The sequence below is a fragment of the Bos indicus genome, chromosome 7 (assembly GCF_029378745.1).
Source record: "Bos indicus isolate NIAB-ARS_2022 breed Sahiwal x Tharparkar chromosome 7, NIAB-ARS_B.indTharparkar_mat_pri_1.0, whole genome shotgun sequence".
In the NCBI taxonomy this organism is placed as follows: domain Eukaryota; kingdom Metazoa; phylum Chordata; class Mammalia; order Artiodactyla; family Bovidae; genus Bos; species Bos indicus.
Window position 1 is genome coordinate 21511530 of NC_091766.1, and position 27519 is coordinate 21539048.

The 27519-nt window shown below is 40.4% G+C and overlaps 1 protein-coding gene and 1 long non-coding RNA gene across 2 annotated transcripts in view; one reads left to right on the top strand and one right to left on the bottom strand.

Annotated features, from left to right (window-relative positions):
* The window catches only part of LOC139184112 (uncharacterized), a 41284-nt gene extending 33459 nt beyond the window's left edge, over window positions 1-7825 (top strand). The window contains exon 2 of the long non-coding RNA XR_011567582.1: window positions 6922-7825. This is a non-coding gene — a long non-coding RNA (uncharacterized lncRNA). The remainder of the gene's footprint in view (window positions 1-6921) is intronic.
* The window catches only part of RAD50 (RAD50 double strand break repair protein), a 109442-nt gene continuing 89594 nt past the window's right edge, over window positions 7672-27519 (bottom strand). Inside the window, exons 22-25 of the mRNA XM_070793195.1 lie at window positions 12304-12389; window positions 11612-11754; window positions 9418-9551; window positions 7672-8017 (exon numbers count right to left, since the gene is read on the bottom strand). Of these exons, the coding sequence (XP_070649296.1) occupies window positions 7831-8017; window positions 9418-9551; window positions 11612-11754; window positions 12304-12389 (550 nt within the window). The 3' untranslated portion in view covers window positions 7672-7830. The remainder of the gene's footprint in view (window positions 8018-9417; window positions 9552-11611; window positions 11755-12303; window positions 12390-27519) is intronic.

A 27519-nucleotide genomic window follows, 5' to 3' on the forward strand; every position in this document is an offset into this window, starting at 1 on the left:
GATGGGACCAGATGCCATGATCTTAGTTTTTTGAATGTTGAGTTTTAAGCCAACTTTTTCACATTCCTCTTTCACTTTCATCAGAGGCTCTTTAGTTCTTCTTCACCTTCTGCCTTAAGGGTGGTGTCATATGCTTATCTGATGTTATTGATATTTCTTCTGGCAGTCTTGATTCCAGCTTGTTCTTCATCCAGCCTGGAATTTCTCATGATGTAATCTGCATATAAGTTAAACAAGCAGGGTGACAGCGTGCAGCCTTGACGTACTCCTTTCCCAGTGTGGAACCAGTCCATTGTTCCATGGCCGGTTCTAACTGTTGCTTCTTGACCTGCATACAGATTTCTCAGGAGGCAGGTAAGATGGTCTGGTATTCTCATCTCTTGAAGAATTTTCCAGTTTGTTGTGATCTACACAGCCAAAAGCTTTGGTGTAATCAATAAAGCAGAAGTAGATGTTTTTCTGGAATTCTGGACTTTAAATAGTGACTTTTAATCACTGACTTTAATTAGTACATTAGTGACTTTACTTTTCTTTAAAGCTGTATTCTTTCTCATGTGTGGTCACAGAAGTCTTAGCTTAGTGGTATATTGATGCTTTGACAGAGATTTCTTTTAATGCCTTGAACTAATAAATTCCCAAGCTTTTGTTGGAGGGCTTTGTCTGTATGAGACGGTTTGTTCAGTCATGTCTTCAGTGCTGCAGAAGGTAAATTACAACTGGGTCAGTATTCTTGCTTGGGAAATCCCATGGATGGAGGAGCCTAGCGGGCTATAGTCCATGGGGTCACAAAAGAGTGGGACATGACTGAGCAACTAAACAACAACAACCTCACCTTCACTTCTTTTTTGTAAAATACATGTATCTTACGAAATTGTTAAAAATTTGGTTGGCTGCTTCAAGTCTTAGCTTCAGCACATGGAATCTTCAGTCTTCCCTGCAGCATGTGGGATCTAGTTCCCTGACCAGGGATCGAACCCGGGCCTCTTTGCATTGGGAGTGTGAAGCCTTGGCTACTGGACCATGAAGGAAGTCCCACTGCCTTCGCTTCTTGTATAAGTAGTCTCAAGGTCAATCAGAGGTCAGAGCTTAGGGTCTTCTTAGGTCTTTCCTGAATGTGCACAAAGTTCTGACATACACGTGAACTTCTAGACTCCTAGGAATTATGTTCAAGCTTGTTGAAGCCCCACAGACATGGCCTTTACGTTTTTTGGTTACTCTCTTGTTGGTCCCAATTAGTAATGCTGCCTTGGCAGCTGCAATGTCAGCCAATCATCACTGGTTGACTACAGCAGGCAGGGATGTTTGCAGAATGAGCTGGAGTCAGACTGAATAAAGAGTGGAGATTTTCAGTAAGCTGCCAGACAGGTCAAACACTGGCACTTCTGTTCAGCTGAAGATTTTGGGGAACTCCGTATCTATTCTGCTCTTTCCGGTTGTTGCTGCTTTCACAGGTACTGAAGTTATGGGGCTTTTGATCTTCAAAGCTACCACAAAGACAGGGCGAGGGGAGTGGGTTTAGGGCAAGTTAAAATGCCACTGGCTTTTCTCCCTGAAATTCAGCTGTTTTCCTTGAACAAACAATCCTTGGCTTGTTGCAAGCCTTAATTTCCAAAATTCTGAAAAAGTTTGACAGTTTTTGATAGGGTTTTCATTGGTTTTATGGAGGAGCAGAGTTTTGGCAGACCTTACTCTTCCATTATTCTCCCTACTTTCTTCCCAGTTTCCCCTTCCATCCCTGAAGAAAACAGAACTCTTTTACTAAAACCATACATTTATACTGATACTTCGGATTCAATGCAGCACTATAGGGTTCTTTTTATAACCTTCCCCTTTCTTGATATGCAAACATCTTTCTCTAATAGTGAGAAACTCAATTATCTACAAATGTGTATGTATTTATTTTCGTATGTAAAGTGGTTTCAGAATTGCTAACCCATACTCCAGTGAGAAATGCATTTACTTTTAAAAAGATGACTGACTGACTGCTGTGTTAACAAACTGTGAGAAGAGGGCCCAAATCAGCAAGAACAGCTAGGTGACTCCTGATTATTTGGCTTAGACGGTGATGATGGCTTGGACCAGAGCAGTGGTGGTTTAGATGGTGAGGCATGGTCAGATTCTGGATATAATATTAAAGTTGAGTCCATAGTATTAAGCTCTGATGGGTTGAATGTGAGATGAGATAAACAGAAAAGGGAAGATGTCAAGATTTTTTCCTAAGTAGTTGCAAGACTGGAGTGGTCATTCCTCCAAGGCTATGGGAGCTGCAGGCTCTCAGGGAAGGCCTGGGCCGTTTTAAGTTTCAGGTGTCTATTAGATGTCCATCCAGGTGCAACCAGATATCCAGTTGTTGTTCAGCTGTGTAGTCATGTGTGAGTCAGGAGTTTAGACCACTTTGGACTGGAGGCAGATCTCAGGATTCAGCTCCACAAGACTATCAGAGGGGCAGCCAGCGCCCGCCCTCTGTGCCAGCAGCACCCAGTGTGCTCTGGCCCGCTTCCAGATACTGCTGTTCTCTGTATCTCTGTCAGAAAGCTTTTTTCTCACCCCCCTTTTTTTTAAACTGTGGAAGGCAGCTCTGTGGAAGATGCATATGGAAAGCCAGTAGCTTAACAGGCCCTGAAATAGCCCTCAGCTAGTGATTCTTGGGAGTTGGTATATAAATACCCCAGCTGTCTTGCTCCTGGGTTGGGATAATTCTGAGGTGCACGCTTTGCCAAATTTCCCACTCTGTCTGTGGGATTAAACCCCAAATTGCCTACTATGGTAGCTGTTTTAAGAACACACTATTCGTTGGATGCTTTCTCCTCACTATATATTGTGATTCCCCATCTCCTTCTGTTGGACTATAAAGCTGAGTGCCGAAGAACTGATGCTTTTGAACTGTGGTGTTGAAGACTTTTGAGTCCTTGGACTGCAAGATCATCAAACCAGTCAGTCTTAAAGGAAATCAGTCCTGAATATTCACTGGAAGGACTGATGTTGAAGCTGAAGCTCCAATACTTTGGCTACCTGATGCAAAGAACTGACTCATTGGAAATGACCCTGATGCTGGGAAAGATTGAAGGCAGGAGGAGAAGGGGATGACAGAAGATGAGATGGTTGGATGGTATCACTGAATAGATGGACTTGAGTTTGAGCAAGCTCTGGGAGTTGGTGATGGACAGGGAAGCCTGGAGTGTGGCAGTCTATGGGTTGCAGAGTTGAACATGACTGAGCGACTGAACTGATCTCCTACTGTTAACTTTGCTTGAATCACTGTTTCAGGTTTTACTTCTGGGAGAGCTCAAACTAAGATAATTTTAAAGCTGTGCAACTGGATGATGTCACCAAATAAGTCAGTATAAGAAAAGAGATGCAGATGAAGAGTGAGCTCTAAAGCAGGGCAGCACTAAAAGGTCAGGGAAATACAGAGCCAGCAGAAGAAACTGCACGTGCAGGGTAAGGGAGAGCCCTGTTTTGCCAGGGTTAGGTACCGTGAGAAAAACTTGTGGACGGAAGAGGGAAAAGAAAGTTGAGTTTTTATGCAAGACAGTGATACTAGGATGGACCATGGAATTTAAAGACCATGAAATTACGGGCATGAGGGAAGTGAAGAACCGAAAAAGTGGTAGAATCAATGGACTGAAATCCTGGTGGGCTTCCGGTGCACCTTTCCAGCACGGTCCTTGTTAAGAATGCTGGCAAGGACACAGCTGGGACTTCATTGAGCTTCATGAACGGTTTCGTGTGACCTCTCTTGTTTGTGCATGCTTGCTAATAAATGTTTTATGGATAGCAGAAAAAGAAATCTTGGTGGGCTTAAAGAATTGCTGGAGTTGGAGATCCCAGGAGTGAACTGAAAAGATACCAGAGGTTACTGTAGATGCTTAAAATGGAAATATGGAGAGTTGTGGTTATTGTTGTTAAAGGGCTGGACTCTGGCTAAAACTGTGGAGTATCCCTCACGGAGGAAACAGCAAGGAGCTGAGAAGTCTAAATGTGTTAGACCATCATTTGGATTCTGAAATCACCAATGGTCATGAAATTAAGTTTGGAGAATAATTCTCAACTGAGAGCTAAAATTGTTGCTAAGTGGGGCTGGGGCCTAAAGATAACTGCAACAAGGTGATGGTTCTTTCAAATACATACACACTTACTTATGTGCCAGGGAGTTCTAAGCAGTTTTAAGTCGCTTAAAACTCATACCACCACCACAAGATAGGCACCATTTCAGCTACTTTTACATATTAGGAAACAGGAGCAAAAGAGGATAAATGACTTGCCCAAGGTCCTAAAGCTAGTCTGGCTCATATTCTTCACTTCCATATTGTGATGTCCATTCATCTTCAAGTGTGTGTGTTTGTTTAGGGGGTAAGGGGTGGAGAACAATGTAGAAGCAGCAGTGAAAAGCTTAAAAAGGGCACCTACGCGACCTCCAAGCCCAGTGACATGAGGGAAATAGGACAGAAAGTCACTCAAAAGGGCTGTGAGGGAAGTCACATCCTCAGAAGAAACCAGACTCGAAACTGGGAGTCCTGTTTTAATTTGTAAGTAACTTTGTTTCATTGGCTGTATTTATTTTGTGTTGCCTTTTTATTTGTTTCAATGACTAGAGCTTTCAAAAATATGTTGATGGAAGTTACCTGGTATTTTCATTTAATGGAAAATATTTCATCTTTTACTATTAAGATGACTAAACTAACTCAAATTACACTAAGAAAATATTCTTTTATTCTTTGCAAAACTGAGTTTACTAAAGCTAAGAGGTGTTGAATTTTATCAAATAATGGTCAATGTTGGGTATCTTATCACAATTTTTCCCCTTTGGCTTTATTGTGGTAATGATTTGTGACAAGAGTTATCCTCTGAAATATCCTTACATTCTTGGGATAAAGATACCTTGGTTATTACATATGTTTATTTTAAAAGATAACTGGAATTGCTTTGTTCTTTCTTAATTTATGAATTCTTGGATGTGTCCTCTGAGTGAGGATTGGTCTGCTGTTCTTTCCTCATGGTACCACTCTTGATATCATGCTAGCCTGGCTAATATAGTAATTTTAGCTTTTTAAAAAAAATCTATTTAATTAGAGGCTAATTACTTTACAATATTGTAGTGGTTTTTGTCATACAATGACATGAATCAGCCAGGGTGTACATGTGTCCCCATCCTGAACCCCCCTCCCCCCTCCCATCACTCAGGGTCATCCCACTGCACCAGCCCTGAGTACCATCTCATGCATCAAACCCGGACTGGCGAGCTGTTTCACATATGGTAAAATACATGTTTCAGTGCTATTTTCCCAAATCATCCCACCCTCGCGTTCTCCCACAGAGTCCAAAAGACTGTTCTTTACATCAGTGTCTCTCTTGCTGTCTCGTATACAGGGTTATTGTTAGCATCTTTCTAAATTCCATGTATATGTGTTAGTATACTGTATTGGTGTTTTTCTGGGTTACTTCACTCTGTATAACAGGCTCCAGTTTCATCCACCTCATTAGAACTGATTCAAATGTATTTTTTTTAATGGGCGAGTAATACTCCATTGTGTATATGTACCACAGCTTTCTTATCCATTCATCTGCTGATGGACATCTAGGTTGCTTCCATGTCCTGGCTATTATAAACAGTGCTGCGATGAACACTGGGGTACATGTGTCTCTTTCCCTTCTGGTTTCCTCAGTGTGTATGCCCAGCAGTGGGATTGCTGGGTCATAAGGCAGTTCTATTTCCAGTTTTTTAAGGAATCTCCACACTGTTCTCTATAGTGGCTGTACTAGTTTGCATTCCCACCAACAGTGTAAGAGGCTTCCCTTTTCTCCACACCCTCTCCAGCATTTATTGCTTGTAGACTTTTGGATCACAGCCATTCTGACCGGCGTGAGATGGTACCTCATTGTGGTTTTGATTTGCATTTCTCTCGATTCTAGTTTTTCAAAGCTAACTGGGATGACTGCACATAGTGGACAAGCAGCAGGTGGCTGGAGTGGAGGTTCTGCTCGGCCCTTTCCTCCAGGGATTAAGCGAGGATCCAGACCAGACTTCCTCAGACAAGGTTCTTTCTGTGAACCACAGAACAGAAAATGAGTTTTTCATCTGAAAACTGAAACCTTTTTCAGTTTTCTCAAGGTAGTATATAATCACCATCAGATGCACAGAAATTGGTTCTCTACAGTGGATACTGTATTAGTTCCTGTTGCTGCTGTACCAAATTAGCACAAAATTAGCAGCTTAAAACAAGTATTATTCTCTTACGTAACTCTGAAGGCCATAAGTCCAAAAATCAGTTTACTGGACTGAAAGTGAGGTGTCGGCAGGGATGGTTCCTTTTGGAGGTTCTGAGAGAAGAATGTGTTTGCCTTTTTTCAGCTTCTGTGGTTGCCCATATTTCTTGGTTTATAGCTGGTCCTCCACCTTCAAAGTGCATCACTCCAGTCTCTGCATGTCTCAATACAGTCAGGACCTTCTCTTCTGCCACCCACTCTCTGCCCGCTCCTTACTAGGATACTTGTAATTACATTCAGCCCACCAGGATCATTTCCCCATCTCAAGATCCTTAATTTTAATCATATTTGCAAAGTCCCTTTTGCCATATTACTAGGTAACATTCACAGGTCCCTGAGATTAGAACCTCAGTATCTTCAGAGGCCATTATCCAGCCTATCACAGATGCTGAAAACCTTAGGGCTTCTTTTCTAGACTTGTGTTGAAAAAGGCTGTCTGTACCATATGCTCATTAGAGCTGCAGATGGCACAGAAGTGACTGTGCCATGTGACTGACACTCTGAAAGTCTACTTCAGAGTGCGTGATTCGGTAGCACTCTCGTGGCCTGCTTGTGACAGGCTTCAAGTTGTCAGCTCGTAGTTCCAGGGAAAGGGTATGACTGGGCTCGTATTAGAAACAACATCTGGAATGAAAACGGGGCCGGCTTTTCCAGGGTTGCTCGGATCCCGTCAGGAGCAACTGTGAACTCAGAGCAAGCCCTGCTTCCTGTCCCCACCAGAGCTGCACACTGGGAGAGCAGTCGGGACACACGGTAAGGCTAAGCTGATGAAACAGCACAGACATATGAGAAAGTTAGAGCTCCTGCAAGAAGGCGGGTCAGGTCCCCAGTGAGGAGGCGGCCTTGCTCTTGGGCAGAGCTTTCCAGAAATGGATGGTGCACAGTGGGGAATGTCCTGTCTTCAGACAGCCCAGGTTTGGGGACTACCTGGTAGGGATATGTGGGGATGGAATAGAGTGGGCATGGAAATTAAATTAAGATTCCTTTCAAACTTTGAAGCCCCCATTTGACTACTGCAAATTTTAGTTGGAGAAACTGAGGTCCCAAGAGGAAGAGGTCACTTACCTAGATTTATAAAGAGCAGAGCCAGCTATTAATAATCTTTCATCTTCAGATATTAATATTGATAACTCAGTTTTTAAAACCACATCCAACAAACTAAATTTAGAGGTAAATCTTAACACTGACTTTTTTTTTTTTAATGCCCAAACTGTAGTTTCCAGGCAGAGAAACTACTTCTCACTAATGCTTTGGGAAGTGAACATTTAGTAAGAAGCTTCAGGCCCTATAGACTCCTTCATTAGTGCTAGGGAGGGGAGCAGGGAAGCTGAGCATATCTTCGCTGCTCTTGAGGCTTGTCAGATGCTGCCTGGAGAGGAATGAAGTTCAGAGAATCAGCCCAAATTTCATGTGAAACACTTTTAATGATTTTTGAACCTCTTAGACATTAAAAACGCTAGACACAAGGCTCATTTGAAAGAACATTTTCATATTGTCTCAATACCAGAAATAAGCAGTTGCCAGAGGATCAGTGTTTCTAAAGTATGTAAGTCTTGAATGTTTTTAATGAACATAAGATCCTAGGGAACTAACACTGCATGTCACAATCTGTGAGCACTGCTCAATGTTCTTCTTAATCCTGTAGAATTTCTCCACATATTCAGAACGCCCTAGGAGCTCCACAAAATCTTCATCATGAGTGATTACCAGAAGCTGGAAGTTCCGCTGTTGTGAGCGACTTTTTATTATCCTGAAACAATATAACATTTTATTACTAAAGAACATACATGACTCTCTTCTTTATTTGCAAAAGCCACTGAGAACCCTGTCAGACACAAAGTGTGTGCTGTGTGTGATGACCAGGCTTTTCCTGTGTCGTGTGAGTATCAGGGCCCCTGACAGCCCTGCAGGAAGTGGCAGGGGGGAGGGGTGGGTGGATCCAGGCCTTCAGGTCAGCCAGGTTGCAGTCTCATCTCCTCGCTAGACAGTGGGGATGCGTAGCCTGACTCTTCGCTGAGGTCTGGCTTAAAGACTGGTGAGAATACATGAAGAACTAGTTTTATTCTTAAAGCAGGTAGAAATGTTTTATTGCACTTTCTTTAATAATCTGTGCCACTCAACTTTAGGAGTCTGACTTATTCCTGGGGTTTTCTTGACCTGATATTAGTTTTCTCTGGAAGAAAACTATTTAAAAAGCCTACAGGCAAGGGGAATAACACTGTGAGCCCCACTGCCTTCTCAGGAGCTGGGTCTACTTAGAACTCTGCCACCACCAGTCACTAGATGCATCACTGGTATGACACAGGGGGCCTGAGTGGGCGTACTGAGAACGTTTCTGCTTGTTATCTATATGCTGAGGTAACTAGTTATGAGTCTGAGACTTAAGACTTTTTCTTTAAACTAACCGCTTATTTATCCCTTGCCTGGAGCTGGATGCACTTAGGTTTCACAAGCACCAACCCTTACTTGTGGGTCACACGGGACTACTGGGAGAGATGGCTGGAGACAGCTGGCTCTGGGGCCACTCAAGTCTCCTATCACAGGAAACGTTCTCTCTGCTAGGAAGAGTCTGTCTGGAGTGAAGACCCCCCAGAAGAGCTTCTCTATCTCATGCAGACTGCCCGTCCTCTGCTGGACCGTGCAGAAGCAAGGGCTCTCTACCCCCAGACCTGCACCACCCCAGCGGTGAGCTGTGATAAGCATGTCTGCAGTCTGGAGCCTACCTAACCACACCACTAATACACTTTTTGAGTAAGAGCCGTCATTCCTCATAGACGCTGACACATGTGAGCAGCTGGGGAGAGAGTTTAAAACCCACTGTCACCACCTAGAATGCTTTAGTGGAGCACGCTAACTCCTGTCTGAGACACATGGGCCCCTCTGGTGGGTTTACAGGAAAACCAAACCAAGCCAGGAAACCCTCACTGTGAACACTCTTGGGGAGATGTAGGATGTGTCTGGGGCATGTGTTCACCAGGTAGTTCTTTTTTTAAGCATCTGAAAAATTACTATCAAGGTAAAGCCTAAGGTCTGGTAAAACCAGTTTCCCCAAGGAGGACCCACCTACAGAGGATTCTATTTTCACCATAGAATTCTCTTAATCTTCCTTTAAAAACAATCATAACTTGGCCCCAAATTTGAGATACTTACTCAACCAGAGCATGTGCAAGAGATTCAATGTTTTCTCGGTCAAGATTTGTCGTTGGCTCGTCCAAAGCAAGGATGCCACAGTTTAAGCAGAATGTTTCAGCCAGGGCTAGGCGAATGATGAGTGAGGCTAATACCTGGAAAAAGGGTGCCAGAACTCAGCTGCACTGCATACGTTTCTCATTCACCTGAGGAAAACAGGCAGACTGGCACACTGGCTTTTGAAGGGAAAGGTGGGGCAATCTCACAGGATCACTGACCTCAGGTGTACATCATTAAAATGCCAGGCCACACCTCAAATCAGCTATAACAAAGCTTCCAATTAGAGACCTGCATCAGAAATGCAGTTAGCACTTATCTAATGTTACTGACAATTTTAATAGTGGTATAAGATGAACAACCGTAAAAATTCATAATCTGGCTATTGTCCTGATGATGTTAGAAAACTTGGATATAACACGTTTTCCAGAGCCTCACAGACACCTTTTCCCTTGGAGACTCTCTCACTCTCTCTGTTCTGTGGAACCGAAGTGGCACCATCGCTCTAACCCGAACTTAAATGTCTGTGTGTATGATTCTGAGAGGGAGGGAGAGGAAAGCTATGAGTACACAAGTATGGTTCTATTTAAGCTTGACTGTGGAAAATCCAAGCAACCAAAACTATGAGGAACTTTTGTGGATAACAAACCTAACGCTGAGACCGCCACTGAAGCCCTCTGCGGGCACAAGGGCCACAGAACCAAGAGGGAGGGACGAGTCCAGGAAGATGCACGACTTCTGTGGGGGCTGTGATGTCCCCTCCACCCCCAGACTTGTGAGCAGAGGTGTGTCAGTGAGTGAGCGAGTGATCTCAGAGCACTTCATAGCTTTTCTCTGATGCACAGGGCAGGCTGGCAGATTGAAGATGCCAGGGCCACAGGCCAGCCCTGCTCTCCTGCTGCCACCATCACCCATTCAGAGTGGAGTCGGAATGGAGCTCCTGGCCCACTTTTACACAGCATCTGTCTGTCCTGTCACTCAACATCAAGGAAATGCTAGCACTAATTTTTGTAATTTATAGTAGCTACAGGAAATCCGCTTTTGTTCAGAAAATATTTTTAATCCAAATAGACATGTTTCAAACTCAAGGGATATTGATTATAGATCACAAATTTGTCATTTTTGCAATCTGATTAAGATAATAATCTGCAGATGCCTTATAAATTGGTATCAGCTATCTGGGTTGATGACAAAAATACATGCATAGAGTGTCTTTAAAAAACTGCAAACTTTTTTATGTGAATGACTCTGATATGAGCATCCATTTACAGAATTATAAAATTTTGTTAAGAATCAGGGGTCCAGAGGTAATATTGATAATATTCTTCTAATCTGCAAAGGAGGAAGACCAAAAATCGATAACATTTTGGGGACAAACCAGTGCACAGTGAAAGAACCCAGCACCGTTCCCAAGGATGCAGGTCCTACTTCCCAACTTGTTGATATGAGTCCTCTATGCATCCAACCTCAGCTTCCTCAGAGCTCCCTGCAGAGCCAGGTGGCCTGGCCCAGCACTGAGTCCCTGTGGTGGTGGGGGCAGAGGCCCTGTGGCTTTCACAGCCTTTGACTCTGGCAGGCCCGCTTTCACACGGTCCCCAGGCCCCAAGGCTAGGCTGGGGAGTGGTGGTGGGGACTCAGTCCTATGGCGAGAGACTCTTAGTTACTGTAATGCCTCATGTGGCTCAATCTAGGGTCTGGTTTGCTAATACTGTATGTCACTGACTGTAAAACATACCGTTCCTTATCCTTTGACTTCTCTGAAATCAAGATGCAGCTTAGAATTACTGTTGAATTTTTTCTCTCTTGGTGGCACATAAATTAGTGTGGGTCTATAACTGATGATCAAACAACCTTATTCTCATAAGGAATGCCATGAAACAATGAATGGCCTTCAGCTTTTTGCTCTACATTTAGGCTATCCTGTCAGACTGTTTCAGGCCCTTCTAAAAGCCTACTTTACATAATGTTGCAGGAAATGCTGGTTAGAATTGAGAGTATAATGAGAGTAACTGAGCCCGGTTCACTTCATGTGGCAGCAATGATGCTATAAGGAGCTTCCCACCATTCAAGGGCACCTTGGGTGCTTCCTCTGCACTGACAATCATTTCTCCGTCAATTTTCTGTGTACAAGTGGTTTTACGTTCGTGAAAATACCTGCCTTTTGTCCGGCGCTGCAACGCCCTCTCATATCCAAGGCTGTGTCTCCCTTTAGCATCACCACTCGGTAGTTGTAATTCCTCCTTTTATCAGAGGCTGATACATTTTCATCGGCATCTGATCGAATTTCTATGTACTCAATATCTGATACAGAAAGAAGAAGATTTTAGGAACCTATACTCTGCAGCCTTTTGTCATTTGCAAACCTTATCAAAGAACGTTATAAGCAACATGCGAGGCTGACATTCCCAGGGGAAACACTGGGTGGTTTGGAAACTTTTCCCTGGTTATGAGAATCCCTGGTCAGAAGCAGCCAGATACCCAACCAACCGTTGCTCTCAGCTGTGCCCTTTTCTTAGTTCCCCTATTAAGAATTTCCTCCTAATGGTGTTCTTCTTCTTCTTATCTCATTTCAGCTTATCCCTATCTGCACTTTAACAGAACCTATTATGTCATCAGCTAAATATAATGTGTATCATAGCCAAATTTGTAAGTCCTGTCAGGCTTTGGAATAGAAAACTTTGCATTTTTTTCTTTCTAAAAGATATTGTCAAGATAAGAATTCTTAGAAAATCTGAAAGAGATGTTCAGAAAGGGGTCTAGAGGCAATACTGGCATGATGAGAGGTCATATGAAGCAAGAGCTTGACACAGGGCTTTAGAAAGAGCATTCATGTTACACCATGTTAATTACCTTGTCCACGATAGGTACTTCGCCAAAGGTCACGAATAATTTTGTTGATTTCTTCCATTTTCATACTGTGAAATTTCATTATTGCTCTGGAAAAAGAATCCACTGGTAAAGGTAACATAATATTTAACTGGAGTGGGTTGCCCATTTCCTCCTCCAGGGGATCTTTCCAACCCAGGGATCGAACCTGGGTCTTCTGCATGGCGGGCAGATTCTTTACCATCTGAGCCACCAGGGAAGACCAATATATTTAACAGTATATATTAAAAATATACAAAATGTTTAATAATATATATAGTAAGTAACATCATAACAATGAGATAACTTCCCCCATATTAATAATAAAAGTAGAATATAGTATGGAGAAGGCAATGGCACCCCACTCCAGTACTTTTGCCTAGAAAATCCCATGGATGGAGGAGCCTGGCGGGCTGCAGTCCATGGGGTCGCTGGGAGTCGGACACAACTGAGTGACTTGACTTTCACTTTTCACTTTCATGCACTGGAGAAGGAAATGGTAACCCACTCCAGTGTTCTTGCCTGGAGAATCCCAAGAACCGGGAAGCCTGGTGGGCTGCCGCCTATGGGGTCACAGAGAGTGGGACACGACTGAAGCAACTTAGCATCAGCAGAATATAGTAAGAGCTAGAAAAAAATAAATACAACCAAAACCTTGCTATTGGCTAGTATTGCAAACTGTCAGGCATATATAATTCCAGCACTCCAGGGTCCTTATCCTTCTCCACTTTCACTCTCTAGATCAAACCCTGGTCTCCTGCATTGCAGGCAAATTCTTACCATCTGAGTCACCAGGGAAGCTCCATGATAAGACAAACATTCCCTTAAATGCTTAAGTACTGTGAAAACTTCTGAAAAGAGTTTTTTATGAGACTTTTCCTTAGGTTTAACAGAAGCGCTCTTTCTACTGATACCAACTGGTTATATACGAAGCTCTGCTGAACGGATGACAGTGAGTTAAAGAGGGGATAGAAGGTGTACAGGGTCCCTTAATCCACGGGAAAACAGGTGAATCTCTGGAACTGCTGTCTTTTTTTTCCTCTTCTATTTTATTACAGTTTACCGAAGTCAACCTCTGAAGCTGCTTTTGTCTCAGATCTGTGAGCTTTTTACCAACCAGAAGTGCTGGTTCAGAGAGGAGGATATAGAGACTTAAGCTCACCTGAACTTCAAAATTTTATTTTCCCTTCCTAAAGATTCAAAAATCCTAACTCCAAATATGTGCATTAACTTTTGTGCATCCCTCTACCCCCCCCAACACTCTTGAAATACTAGCAGTTTTGAAATACGAAAAAGAAAAGAAATGTGTAAAAACAAAAGTAGCCTGTCAAAATCTAACATCGTTTTTACTATAGTCACCTTTCGCCAAAAAGCCCTTAGGTTCTTTGGAAGTGGGTTTATGAATTAATAAATGTTGCAACAGTCACAAAAAGGCAAACATCACTGCCATCACCATACAAAGGATGTGAGGCGGACATACTTCCATTTGCAAGTCTCTTATCTGATATATACAAAAAAAGAAACTGAACGTAATGCTACTGCCTCTGCAGAATCATTTCATGATCTTCTGGTTTACCAGCAAAAGAGAAAGAAATGACTCAACATAAATACATTTTAAATATCAGATGAAGGATTTTTAAGTATAAAGCCCGGAAAAAAACCATATTCTGCCTGTTGATGAGAATGCAACAAGTCTCTATTTTCTACTTTTATATATTTATCTCAGATTTTATACTTCTTTCAAAAGGACAGAGACACAACTTCTAAGTATTTGTTTAAAACCAAAAAACCTCAGAGAATGTTCTTGAGATGAATCATGTGATCCTTAGCTTTATACGTTATGATCTTGATTCTTCAAATGACTTTTAAAAAACGTCATCTTTCCATTCAAGTTAAAAATCGTCCATAATTAACATAAATAAGCACTCTCAACATGGAGAACAAGCTCCAGGTGGGGCACACATGTCCAAGATGCATACGTATGGTCTACACCATGGCTCCCTGGGACATCAGAGGTGGCGCATCCTCACCCATGTGTAGGTCTGCTGAGAGGAAAAACTCCAGTCCTCACACTGACCAATGAGTGTGGCAGACAGAGCTGATGTCAACAGTAGTTGGACCATTCACTTTGTATCTTGCATGCACGCTCAGTTGCTCACTCACGTCTGACTCTGTGGCTCCATGGACTGTATGTAGCTTGCTAGGCTCCTTTGTCCGTGGGATTCACCAGGCATGGATACTGGAGTGGGTTGCCATTTCCTACTCCAGGGGCTCTTCCCAACTCAGGGATCAAACCAGCGTCTCCTGCATTGACAGGCGGATTCTTCTACCACTGAGCCACATGGGAATCCCACTTTGTATCTTCTCTCTCTGTTAATATGGAGTTTATAGCCCCACTATGCAAGGATTACAGTAACTACATGGGTTTGATCCCTGGTCAGGGAATTAAGATCCTACAAGCCAGGCAACATGGCCAAAATGAAAAAAAGAAATGGAAAGGTAATCTCTATGTTCATGATTGGAAGGATTAATTATGTTAATACTTCTCAAAGCCATGTATGTAATACAATGCAATTCTTATCAAAATTCCAATGGTAGTTTTTATAGAAATAGAAAAAACACTCTTGAAACTTACATGGAACTACAAAAGACCCAAATAGCCAAACAAACCTGAGAAAACAACAAAGCAATGGTACTGTATTTCCTGATTCCAAGTTATACTAAAGCTATAGTAATTAAAACAGTATTGTACTCCCATAGACAATTAATCTATGACAAAGGAGGCAAGAATATACAATGGAGAAGAGTCTCTGCAATAAGTGGTGCTGGGAAAGATGGACAGCTACATGTAAAAGAATGAAATCAGGACATTCTCTAACACCACACACAAAAGTAAACTCGAAATTGGCTAAAGACCTAAAGATAAGACTGTACACTGTGTAATTCCTAGAGGAAAAACAGGCAAAACACACTTTAAAATAAATTGCAGCAGTATCCTTTTGGATCTATCTCCTAGAGTAATGAAAATTAAAAACAAACAAAAGGGACCTAATTAAAAAGCTTTTGCAGAGCAAAGGAAATGATAAATTGAAAAGACAACCCACAGAATGGGAGAAAATCTTTGCAAAAGAAGCAACCAACAAGGAATTAATCTCCAAAATATACCAAGAGCTTACACAGCTCAAAAAAACCCAAAAAAGACAACCCATCAAAAAATGGGCAGAAGATCTAGACATTTCTCAAGATATACAGATGACCAAAACACACATGAAAAGATCCTCAACATCTCAAAGAAATGCAAATCAAAACTACAATAAGGTATCACCTCAAACCAGTCAGAATGGCCATCATCAAAAAGTCTACAAACAATAAATGCAGGAGAGAGTGCAGAGAAAAGCAAACTCTCCTATATTGTTGGTGGGAATGTAAAGTGGTATGACCATTATGGAGGACAGTATGAAATTTCCTTTAAGAACTAAAAATAGAATTATCATATGATCCAGCAATCCCACTCCTGGGCTTTCCCAATCCAGGGAAAACAAAACTTGAAAAGATACACGCACCCTGATGTTCACTGCAGCACTGTTTCAACAGCCAAGACACAGAAACAACCTAAATGTCCATCAACAGATAAATAAGATGTGGTGCATGTATATAATGGAGTATTAGTCAGTCACGAAAACGATGAAATGATGCCATCCATTTGCAGCAACCTGGATGACCTAGAGATTTTCATGCTAAGGTGAAATAAGTCAGACAAAGAAAGACAAAGATCATATGATATTGTTTATATGTGGAATCTGAAAAAAAAAAAAAAGATTAAAATAAACTTGTTTAAAAAACAGAAATAGACCCACAGACACAGAAAACACTTATAGTTAGCAAAGGGGAAGAAGGGAGGAGGGGGATAAATTAGGAGGTTGGGCTTAACATATACACACTACTATACATAAAACAGATAACCAATAAGGACGTACTGTATTGGCACAGGGAATTATACTCAATATTTTGTAATAACCTATAAGGAAAAAATCTGTAAAATAATATATACATATATATAACTGAATCACTGTGCTGTACATCTGAAACTAACATGACAGTGTAAATCAACTATATTGATCAGATCAGATCAGATCAGTCGCTCAGTCGTGTCCGACTCTTTGCGACCCCATGAATTGTAGCACGTCAGGCCTCCCTGTCCATCGAGTCGATGATGCCATCCAGCCATCTCATCCTCTGTCATCCCCTTCTCCTCTTGCCCCCAATCCCTCCCAGCATCAGAGTCTTTTCCAATGAGTCAACTCTTCACATGATACTTCAATATAAAAAGAGACTTAAAAAAACCTAGTATGGCAGTGGCATAAAAAGACAAATAGACCAACAGAACATAATCGACAGCCCAGAAATTAACCCAGACACATAAACTAATATTTGACAAGGGAACCAAAAACACTCAATGGAGACAAGACAGTCTCTTCAGTATGGTGTTGGGAAAACGGGATACTCACATGTAAAAGAATGAAACCAGATCCCTATTTTAATCACTCGTAAAATGAACTCTAAATGAATCAAAGGCTTAAATGTAAAACCTGGAAGTATGAAACTCCCAGAAGAAAGTTCCTTGACATGGGTCTTGGTACTGATTTTTGGAAATCATAGCTAAAGCACAAACAATAACAACAAAGTGGGGGTCTGCATTAAACTAAAAAGTTTCTGCACAGCTAAAGAAACAAAGTAAAAAGACAACCTATGGGATGGGAAAGAATATTTGAAAGCCATGAATCTGATAAGGAGTTAATATCCAAAATATATAAAGAACTCATACAACCTGGGGGAAAAAAACCTCAATTTAAAATTGGACAAAGGACCTTAATAGACATTTTTCCAAAGAACATACACGAAAGGTCCATGACCTTTTAGCAGCTAAAAGGTCCACGAAAAAGATGCTGACAGTCATTAGGGAACTGCAGATTAACACCACAATGAAAGAGCACCTCATACCTCTTAGAACATCCATCACCAACAAAACCTAACAAATGATGGCATGGATGTGGAGAAAAGAAAACCCTTGTGCACTGTTGCCAGCATACACTGTAAACTGGTACAGCCACTGTGGGAAACAGTATAGAGTCCTAAAAAACTAAAACTACAAGTAACATATAGCCTAGTAATTCCACTTTGGGGAATGTATCCAAAGGAAAGGAAAACACTAACTTGAAAAGTTATCTGCACCCTCCTCCCCCATTCACAGCAGCACTGTTCACAACAGCTAAGACAGAAACAACCTATGTCCATCATGGAATGAACGGATAGAGAAGATGTGAGATATATATCTTTATACACATATACATATCATATCTATACACATACACATTTACACATATAATGGAACATTATTCAGCCATAAAAAAACAAAGAAGTCCTACCATTTGGAACGACGTTGGATGGACTTTGAAGGCAGGTTAAAAGAAGTCAGAAAAAGACAAATACTGTAAGATCTCACTTACATGTGGAATTTAATTTCCGCTTATAAATATGTACTAGGTCTGTAATATACAATATGTTAACTATACTGCTGTATGACATAAGACAGCTAGGAGAGTAAAGCCTAAGAGTTCTCATCACAACATGTTTTTTTCCTTTTTATCTACATGAGATGATGGATATTAACTAAACCTACTTTAGTAATCTTCATAATATGTGTATATCAAACCATCATGCCATACACCTTAAACATATACAGTGATGTATGTTAACTATTTCTCAATAAAATAAAACAGAAGCTGGGGAGAAAACTGAGATTTAATCAAATTAGTAATGTGCTCAAGATCAGAAAAATGGGATATTAATAGCCCTTGAATATAATCAAAATTATTTGAACAGGCAGTCAAAATGCCATCTTTCAAGCCATCAGGCTCAGATAGTTTTACAAGTGAATGTTTTCATATCTTCAAGGTACACCTAGTTCCGAAGTATGTAAATACTACATAGCAAGGAGAAACATAAGAAAAAAAAAAAGGATAGGCTTATTTTGCTTATAAATACAGATTCAAACATTCTAAATAAAACCAAATTTAGGGCTGAGCATATTAAAACCAGTGTATTACAACCAAATAGTGTTTATCTCAAGAACCCAAGAATGGTACAACAGAAAATTAAGATAATTCACTTCATTAAAAGATTGCAAGAAAATATTATTTAAACAGATGTCAAAAAGTATAATACTGAGTTTTGATAAAAACTAAATACAGAGAAATAGAAAAATTTCTTAATTAGACAAGATGACTATCAGATACCCACAGCAAGCATCAAACTTACTGTTAAAATATACAAAAGTGTTCCTCTTAAAGCTAAGAACAAAAGAAGGAGAACTTTTATTATTGCTACTCTAAAATAATGTCCTGGAGATCCCTAATAACTGAGCAAGACAATAAAGAGAAATGAAGACTAAATGAGGGGAACAAAAATTAGAACTTGCTATCGTTTCTGCAGATGATATAACTATACACTCAGAAAACCTAACAAATCAACTGACAAACTATTAAAGACTGATAAGTAGTCAGAAATAAACATACATTACTGTGGCAGAATTCAATATGAAATATAATAGACAAATGGGTCCTATTCATGATGGCAATAAAAACTAAGAGATACGAGGAGAAAAAAGGTACAGAATCTAAATGAAAAAGTTATAATACTTTACAAGAGAACAAAACCATCCTGAATAAATACATTACAGGACTCCAATGGGAGATTCAATATTAAAAACATTTTCCCTCGAGTAATCCGTAAATTAAATGCAATCCAAACAAAACTCCCAACAAGATTAAATAATTTTTTAAATAAAACCCACAAGATGACTCTAAAGTTCATATATGAGAGATAATGTGATTGAATAAAATCATGGAGGACAAGAATAAAAATTAAACCAACTATATACAGAACTTTATAACTGACATTTCAAGTCAATGGGAAAGGTTTTAATAGTGCTTAGAAGAGGGAAAAATTAAAATTATATCACTATCTTTTATCAAATTTCAAATGAAGTCCAAATAAAAGATTAAAAATAAGTAAGGCTATTAAAAGAAAAATTTTTGTAATCTTAGGATTGGGAAGGCCCTTGTAATTGAGAAGTCATACATTAAAATTCCAAAAATTTATTGACCTAAACACTAAGCTACAAATAAATAATACCATCAAGAAAGCTAATGGACAAGTGACAAACTAGGAAAAACTCCTTGCGCTGTATGTGAAAAGGATTAATATCCAGAATCTATTTTAAAATAATAACACAAATCACTTAGAAAAAGACAACCTAATAGAAAACTTGGCAAAGAGATATGACTGGACAATTCCTGGAGAAGAAATACAAACAGCCAACATATGAAAAGACATTTAACCTCACTATTAAACAGGGGAATGTAAAGTGAGAACATTTTGTGTGTAAGACTCAAAAATTTTAAAAGTTGATAATGTGTAAAGCAGACATAAAGAAATGTCATACATTTAAGTAGGTACTTTCATACACTACTGGTAGAAACAGACCTTGTGCTTCTGGAAGGCACATACCCTCTGACCCAGCAGCTTTATTTCTAAGTAGCCATCTTTCTGATGTATCTGCACAAGTGTGAGAAGACATACACTGTAGCACTATCTGCAGTAGCAAACATTTAAAGGCTTCCAATATGTCTATCAGTGGTCAAATAAAGTAGGTAACATCCACCTTATAGAATATTATGCAGACATTAAAAATAATGAGGTATTTACCTATACAAACATGAATTTCATCACATGGTAAACTGAGAAAAAAAAGTATCTACAATGTGATACTATTCACACAAAGCAAATGTGTACATAATGCAAAAGCACTGTGAAGACAATGAAAAGGTCTCATCAGTGTAATTCTACTGAACTGCTGAATAAATGTCAGAGCCTGTCAAGGGAATTTCAAGTCCCAATCTGAACCATGTTCTGTAATTTGCAGAATAATGATACAGAGGAAATAAAGATATCTGTGATACAAGGCTGAATGGGTTAAGTGGTACAAATATTATGATATACAAAGGAAGAAATTACAGCACTTGTATGTTACAGGGAGTTAACACTTAAGAATCACCTTGAAGGTCCATGACATCTAGTAAACTCTGATTCTGCTTAGGCAAAGATATAAATTTCATGGGCTGGAAACTACTGTAAGTAGATGTCATTGGGCTAGCTGCATCAGCCCCACCTGTGCCTGGAGTGTGCCTGTCACTCAGTTAAATGCATATAATACTGACGCATGTTATGTGTATGTTTTGTGAAAAATGATTTCCCAAAATGAAAAGTTCTAAGAAAACAGTGATTTATAAATCAATCTTATATTGAAATATTCTTGGTAATCTGAAAGATTGTCTTGAAAATCTCAGTAACAATCTATTGCATTTTATGAGGACAAAGGATGGTTTTAGTGGTATTTAAATTCTAGTGATCCATGAAAGTCTTACAATGTGACCCTCAGAGATGACAAAGGCCTAGCATATTTACTGTTTGAAAGGGGGCACAATGAGGCCAAAAGACAAAAGGACTCGTACAGGTGAAACTATTCCATATGATACTGTACGGGCAGTTGTTCTTCAGTCGCGTCCAGCTCTTTGGGATCCCATGGACTGCAGCACGCCAGGCTACATGGCTAGTTACATGTCATTAAACATTTGTCTAATTGCAGAGAATGCAGAACACCATGAGTGAACCCAAATGTGAACTACAGATTTTGGTGAGTATGATGTTCATCAAATGTACCACTCTGGTCAGGGATGATTGTGGGATAGGCTATGGTCAGGGAAGGCTGGAGACAGAGGTATATGGGAAATCTCTGTATTTTCTGCTCGATTTTACTGTGAACCTAAAACTGCTCAAAAAATAATCTATTGAGAAAGACAGAAAAAGGAGTATGAACTAATGTACTCTGTAGAGCTGTTTCCATACATGTCCCTCTTGCTTCTTCACACACACAACTCTGAATGCCAAGCTGACCGTCCTGTCCGTCAGCACCTCTTTGCACTATGGCTTCTGCCCCAGCAGTTTCTAGATGATTTTCCTTTTTGTTCTAAGCTGTCAAACTGTCTCCACTCTTGGGCCTTTAATAAAAAGCTTCTGTAAGCCTTGGAGCTGTCTACTTTCTAAGCACACATGGGTTCTCAATGTCACAAGTGAAGCATGTTAGGCATCCCCAGGACAGTAGTTCAGAGTTTTTGCTGCTGCTCTCTGGCCACTTTTAAAATCATCACAGGACTTGGTCATTAGCAGAGAACTGAATGCCTGAAATGGAGTGGTCAGAAAACAGGTAGACTAAAACCTAACCTGCCAGACAAACATCTTTTCAAATGTTACACCTTTCATATTTAAGCCATCTCCAGGGCTCCAACTACCGACGAAGGTTAGTTACCATTTTGCTATTCAAAGTCAGAAATGCATGTACAATGGCAAATTTTGAACTGGATTTCCCCATAACTCAAGCTATTTCAGTAAATATTGAAGGGGTCAAAGACGAGCCTTCCTAATAAAAGCAGAGAAAAGATAATACTTACAAAGACTTTTTCCAACAATACTATTCTCATCCTCGCACATAAAATTGTACCAAATGGAGGAGGAAATGGCAACCCACTCCAGTATTTTTTTTAAATTAAGAAGTTGAAATATTTTATTATTAAATTGTTTCTTATTCTCCTGCAAGGCTGTTGCTTCACTGTGTAAAAATAGCACCAGCAAACACAGTGTATTGCAAAATTAAGATAGTAATATTCTTTACTGGATGCTATACAACAAACAAACTTTTCTCTCCTGCCAGTTATTTCTAGTGGGAAGATAATTCTGACCCAAATCCAGGGATGGCTGTAAGCAAGTTACAAAATTATATAAGGCTTAAGATAACTGTGTTATCCTTGAATTACATAATTTTTATAACTAGTTTTACCACAGATAATTTCAGGAGTTTTGAATATTGTAACTGGCACCTAGCCTAAAAATCATAGGGTGCTGTCAAAAAGATGCAGTGTTTCTCTGAAGTTATTAGGAAGTTAAGGGGTATTTTCTTCAGGAAACATTGTTACAAGTGGTTTCTTTTCCTAAAAGTTGCTTTTAAATACATATCCACCCCTAATTTTAAGACAACTATGCTAGATTAAGTTGTTTCAAACTAGTTTATTTAGGGGTTCCATTTTCTCTCAATAGATTTTATGTATTTCTCATATGCTTCTTCACTTATTAGTTCCACACTCTGGTATTTCTGCCCGGAGAATTCCATGGACAAAAGAGCCTGGTGGCTACAGTTCACAGAGTTGCAAAGAGTTGGACACGACTGAGCACCTTTTACTTTGCTTCGCTTCACTTCCTGAGATATACAGGTTGCCAGAAAACTGGCTAAGATCAATTTTGTTGTTCATTATTATATTGAATACTCTTCCCTACTGTAGTTACCACCATGAGAACTTCCTGTCTTCCTACATATAGGCCAGCGGAAGCCCTCTAGTATAAGGGAAATGATATGATGAGTATCACATTCTACTGAGTATTGTGTTCCAAACTAGCAGTGAGTTTTATTACTTAGCACACTTTAAAATCCCTAACTTGCCAATCCTAAGCTGCACATTTATAAGAAAAATGTCCTCTTTTTCTAGAAAAAACCTTTAAGACTATTAAACTAATTTCCTAAAACCCTTGAAATTATTGAACTGCTGTAATTTCCTTTGACCAGACTCCCAAATATCAGCTTTTAAAATTCAGGTAATGGGTCAACCACTATTGCTACAGTGGTTGATAAATATTTGGTTAAAAAACCTGCAAGTCATTGTGAAATGCCACTAGCTATCATTGGGTTTTATAATCTACTTGTTTGATGCTATGGGGGCTGATGTGAAACCGTGCTGTATTTAAGATAAGAATGAGAATGATAGCCATGAGGTGAGTCCTGCATCAAGCCCTCATTGAGTGTAAGAAGCCGGGTTCTGAAGAGACTCAGAGAGAGTTGGCTGCCCTGGATATAAAACTTACATGTCTCCACTGAGTCTCAGAAGAAGTATGACTTAATATTCAACACTCCACATTTGGGGGAAAATAGTGTAACATTTTGGGGATAGGGCAGAACAGTGTACTTTGAATGATATATTCCAAAATCACTTAATTTTAATTGATGGCTCTTTTAAGGGAGTGGATAAGGGACAGTAAATTCTGAATAATGGATGTTTTCCCCTTGTCGAGTGTGTCTCTGACCACTGGTAATGCTGACAATCAGTGATGGTTTTAGATGATTACTAATAACAGATGGTAATCAGCTTTTCTTGAAAATGCACTGTTAATTTCCTGTGTTATCTTAAATAGATAGATGAATGCACAATTACGACGACTGCATGCTTCTTCTAAGAGGTGAGACAATGAGGGAAATTTTGGACCTTGCTTTCTTCTTCTAGGTGAGAAGGCAAATTTAAGGCTCCTAATATAAACCTTAAGAAGAGTTGCAAGCATAAGCCCACAAACACTCAATTTTGGGGAAATCTGTACCACTTCTTTTCTGCTCATTTAGAAGAATCCATCTAATTGCCAGACAACAGGACTCAGTAAACAGCCTGCCTTTGTTTCTGAGGCAAGCCTAAATTGCTGGGAAGCACCCCTGTACCTCCCCAACCCCACAAGCTCCCACATATGCCCGCCCTCTGCTCAGTGTGATGCCTCCATGATTGAGGCTCTTTTCTCTACTGAAATGCCCTTCCTTCATTATTCATGGCCCAGGTCAATACAGCCTGTGGACCACCTACCATGGTCTCCTACTGAGCAGTTACAACTTTACAGGAAAAACAGGGCATATTTCTATCTCCCCAGAGAGAACAGAACAGGGATTTTTTTTTTTTCAATCAACAGGTGCCTCACTGAGGGAATTTTTGTTCCTGCTGTCAGTGCTCTCAGGGTCTTGCAGGGTTAGCTGGAGGGCTTCTAGGTACAGTTTTCCATTCAGTTAACATCTATGAAACCCCAGGTCTGCAAGCCAGTGTACTAAGAGGAAGAGCTACTTTGTAGCAGAATTACCTAAACTTAAGATTTAGGATTAAAAAAAAAAAAAAAAGATTTAGGATAAAAGCAGTCTACATACCTAACCCCGTTTTCCTGCTACTCTTCACAACGAAGTTGTTTTTTTTTTTTTTAATAAAGAGTTTACTGTACTCACTGTCTTCATCTCTTGCCACCTGCTGTCTCCTCACTCAACTCTAAGGCTTCAGTTCCAACCATGCCACTAAGTTTGTTCCTCAAAGTCATGAACATTCTCCATTTTATCCAAATCAAGGGTTACTTCTTGGTCCTTATCTCATTTGATCTCTCAATAACATTAGATTCCTGAAATAGTTTCTTTCCTTGGTTTTCAAGCTACTATGCCTTTTAATTTTTTTTTTTCTTTCTTTCTTCATCAGCTACTTCTTCACTCCGTTAGTAAACATGAGTTTTGGGACCCTTCCCATCTCTATCCACAATTATTCCACACTTAGTAATCTCATTCCATGGCTTTAAATACTACATCAGTTCAGTTCAGTCGCTCAGTCGTGTCCGACTCTTTGCAACCCCATGAATCGCAGCACGCCAGGCCTCCCTGTCCATCACCATCTCCCGGAGTTCACTCAGACTCATGTCCATTGAGTCGGTGATGCCATCCAGCCACCTCATCCTCTGTCGTCCCCTTCTCCTCCTGCCCCCAATCCCTCCCAGCATCAGGGTCTTTTCCAATGAGTCAACTCTTTGCATGAGGTGGCCAAAGTATTGGAGTTTGAGCTTCAGCATCAGTCCTGATAATTCCTAAATGTATAGCTTCCCCTTGAACTCTAGACTTTAAATTATAGATCCAACTGCCTGCCTGACATTTCTACTTAAAGTGCATCTCAAACTTCAAGTGTCCAAAACACTTTCTCCTCCCCAATCCTGCCCATTTCAGGGAGTGGGAATTTGCTCCCCCAACATCCTCAGTTCAGTTCAGTCGTTCAGCCACGTCCAACTCTGTGACCCCATGAATCGCAGCATGCCAGGCCTCCCTGTCCATCACCATCTCCTGGAGTTCACTCAAACTCACGTCCATCGAGTCAGTCATCCCATTGCTTGTGAAAAAATATGTAGGATCAGTCTTCCTTTCCCCGCCTCTTTCCTCCCCTACATTCAGTTCAGAAGCAAGACCTGTCAATTCTATTTCCAAAACAAAAATTGAGCCCATCTACTTCTCTCCATTTCCACTGCTACCATCCTAGTCCAGTCCACCACTCTCTCCTGGGTGCCTCCACAATCCATTCTCCACACAGCAAGTGTGATTTCTTCCAATTATGAATCAGGTTATACTACCTCCCTGCTTCAAACACTCCAGTGACTTCTCATCACACTTAGAATAAAACTGAACTATTAACCAAGGCTGCAAGGCATGGCATGCTCTGGGAACCATTCCCCTCTGACCTGATTCCCCTGCTCACTGTAGCCAGGCACGCTTGCCTGCTTCCTATTCCTTGAACACCTCATGTTTGTATTGGTCTTAGGGCCTCTGCATGAGTTATCTCTCCATCTGGAATGCCTGCGTCTCCGCTTTCTGCATATCTTGCATGAATCACATTCCAGCTTAAATGTCACATTCTCAAAAAAGATCCTGCCTTAGAAAAGGCCTAAAGTAGACCCTCAGTTATTCCCATCATCATGGTTAATTTTCACCATTTACGGATTTATTCCTGAACTTTCTGTTTCTTCATCTCTACATACTTAGTACACAACATCTAAACCTTACCAAACGTACAAGCACTCAAATCTTAATTGAACAAAGTCCTAATGCACACGACAAGACATATTTTGCACATACATATATACACAGTTTGCTGAGGAGGTATAAAATATATAAATTGACTATTGTGGCTCTTAACCAATAAGTGTGAGTTAAGTAAAAGGAAAATTCTTAATATAAATATTTGTTTTTTAAAGGTTAAAAAGGGGGGGATGGATGGTGGTAGCACAGCACAGTGGGAATAGAAAGGCCTTAGTTCTGAGATCTAATTTTATCGCTACCAATATTTTGGTAATTTTGGACAGTCTGCTTGATCTCTCTGATGAATACTTACTCTTTACAGGTCTATACCAGTAGTTCAGTCGCTCAGTTGTGACTGATGTTTGCAACCCCATGGACTGTAGCATGCCAGGCTTCCCTGTCCACCACCACTAACTCCCAGAGCTTGCTCAAACTCAAGTCCAAGAAGTTGGTGATGCCATCCAACCATCGCATCCTCTGTCATCCCCTTCTCTTGCCTTCAGTCTTTCCCAGCATCAGGGTCTTTTCCAACGAGTCATTTCTTTGCATCAGGTGGCCAAAGTACTGGAGCTTCATTCAGCTTCAGCATCAGTCCTTCCAATGAACAGTCAGGACTGATTTCCTTTAGGATTGACTGGTTTGATCTCCTTGCAGTTCAAGGGACTCTGAAGAGTCTCCTCTAATACCACTGTTCAAAACCATCAATTCTTTGGCACTCAGCTTTCTTTATGGTCCAACTCTCCCATCCAAAACTGACTACTGGAAAAACTGTAGCTTTGACCATATGGACCTTTGTCAGCAAAGTATTGTCTCTGCTTTATAATATGCTGGCTAGGTTGGTCAGAGCTTTTCTTCCAAGGAGCAAGCGTCTTTTAAGTTCATGGCTGCAGTCACCATCTGCAGAGATTTTGGAACCCAAGAAAATAAAGGCTGTCATGGTTTCCACTGTTTCCCCATCTACTTGCCATGAAGTGATGGCTTTCTGCCATAAGGGTGGTATCATCTGCATATCTGAGGTTATTGATATTTCTCCCAACAATCTTGATTCCAGCTTGTGCTTCATCCAGCCAGAATTTCTCATGATATAACCTGCATATAAGTTAAATAAGCAGGGTGATAATATACAGCCTTGACATACTCCTTGCCCAATTTGGAACCAGTCCATTGTTCCATGGCCCGTTCTAACTGTTGCTTCTTGACCTGCATACAGATTTCTCAGGAGGTAAGGTGTTCTGGTACTCCCATCTCTTTCAGAATTTTCCATAGTTTGTCGAGATAGAATTCAATTAAATTATGGCTAACACAGATGACACCACCCATATGGTAGAAAGTGAAGAGGAACTAAAGAGCCTCTTGATGAAGGTGAAAGAGAAGAGTGAAAAAGCTGGCTTAAAACTCAACAT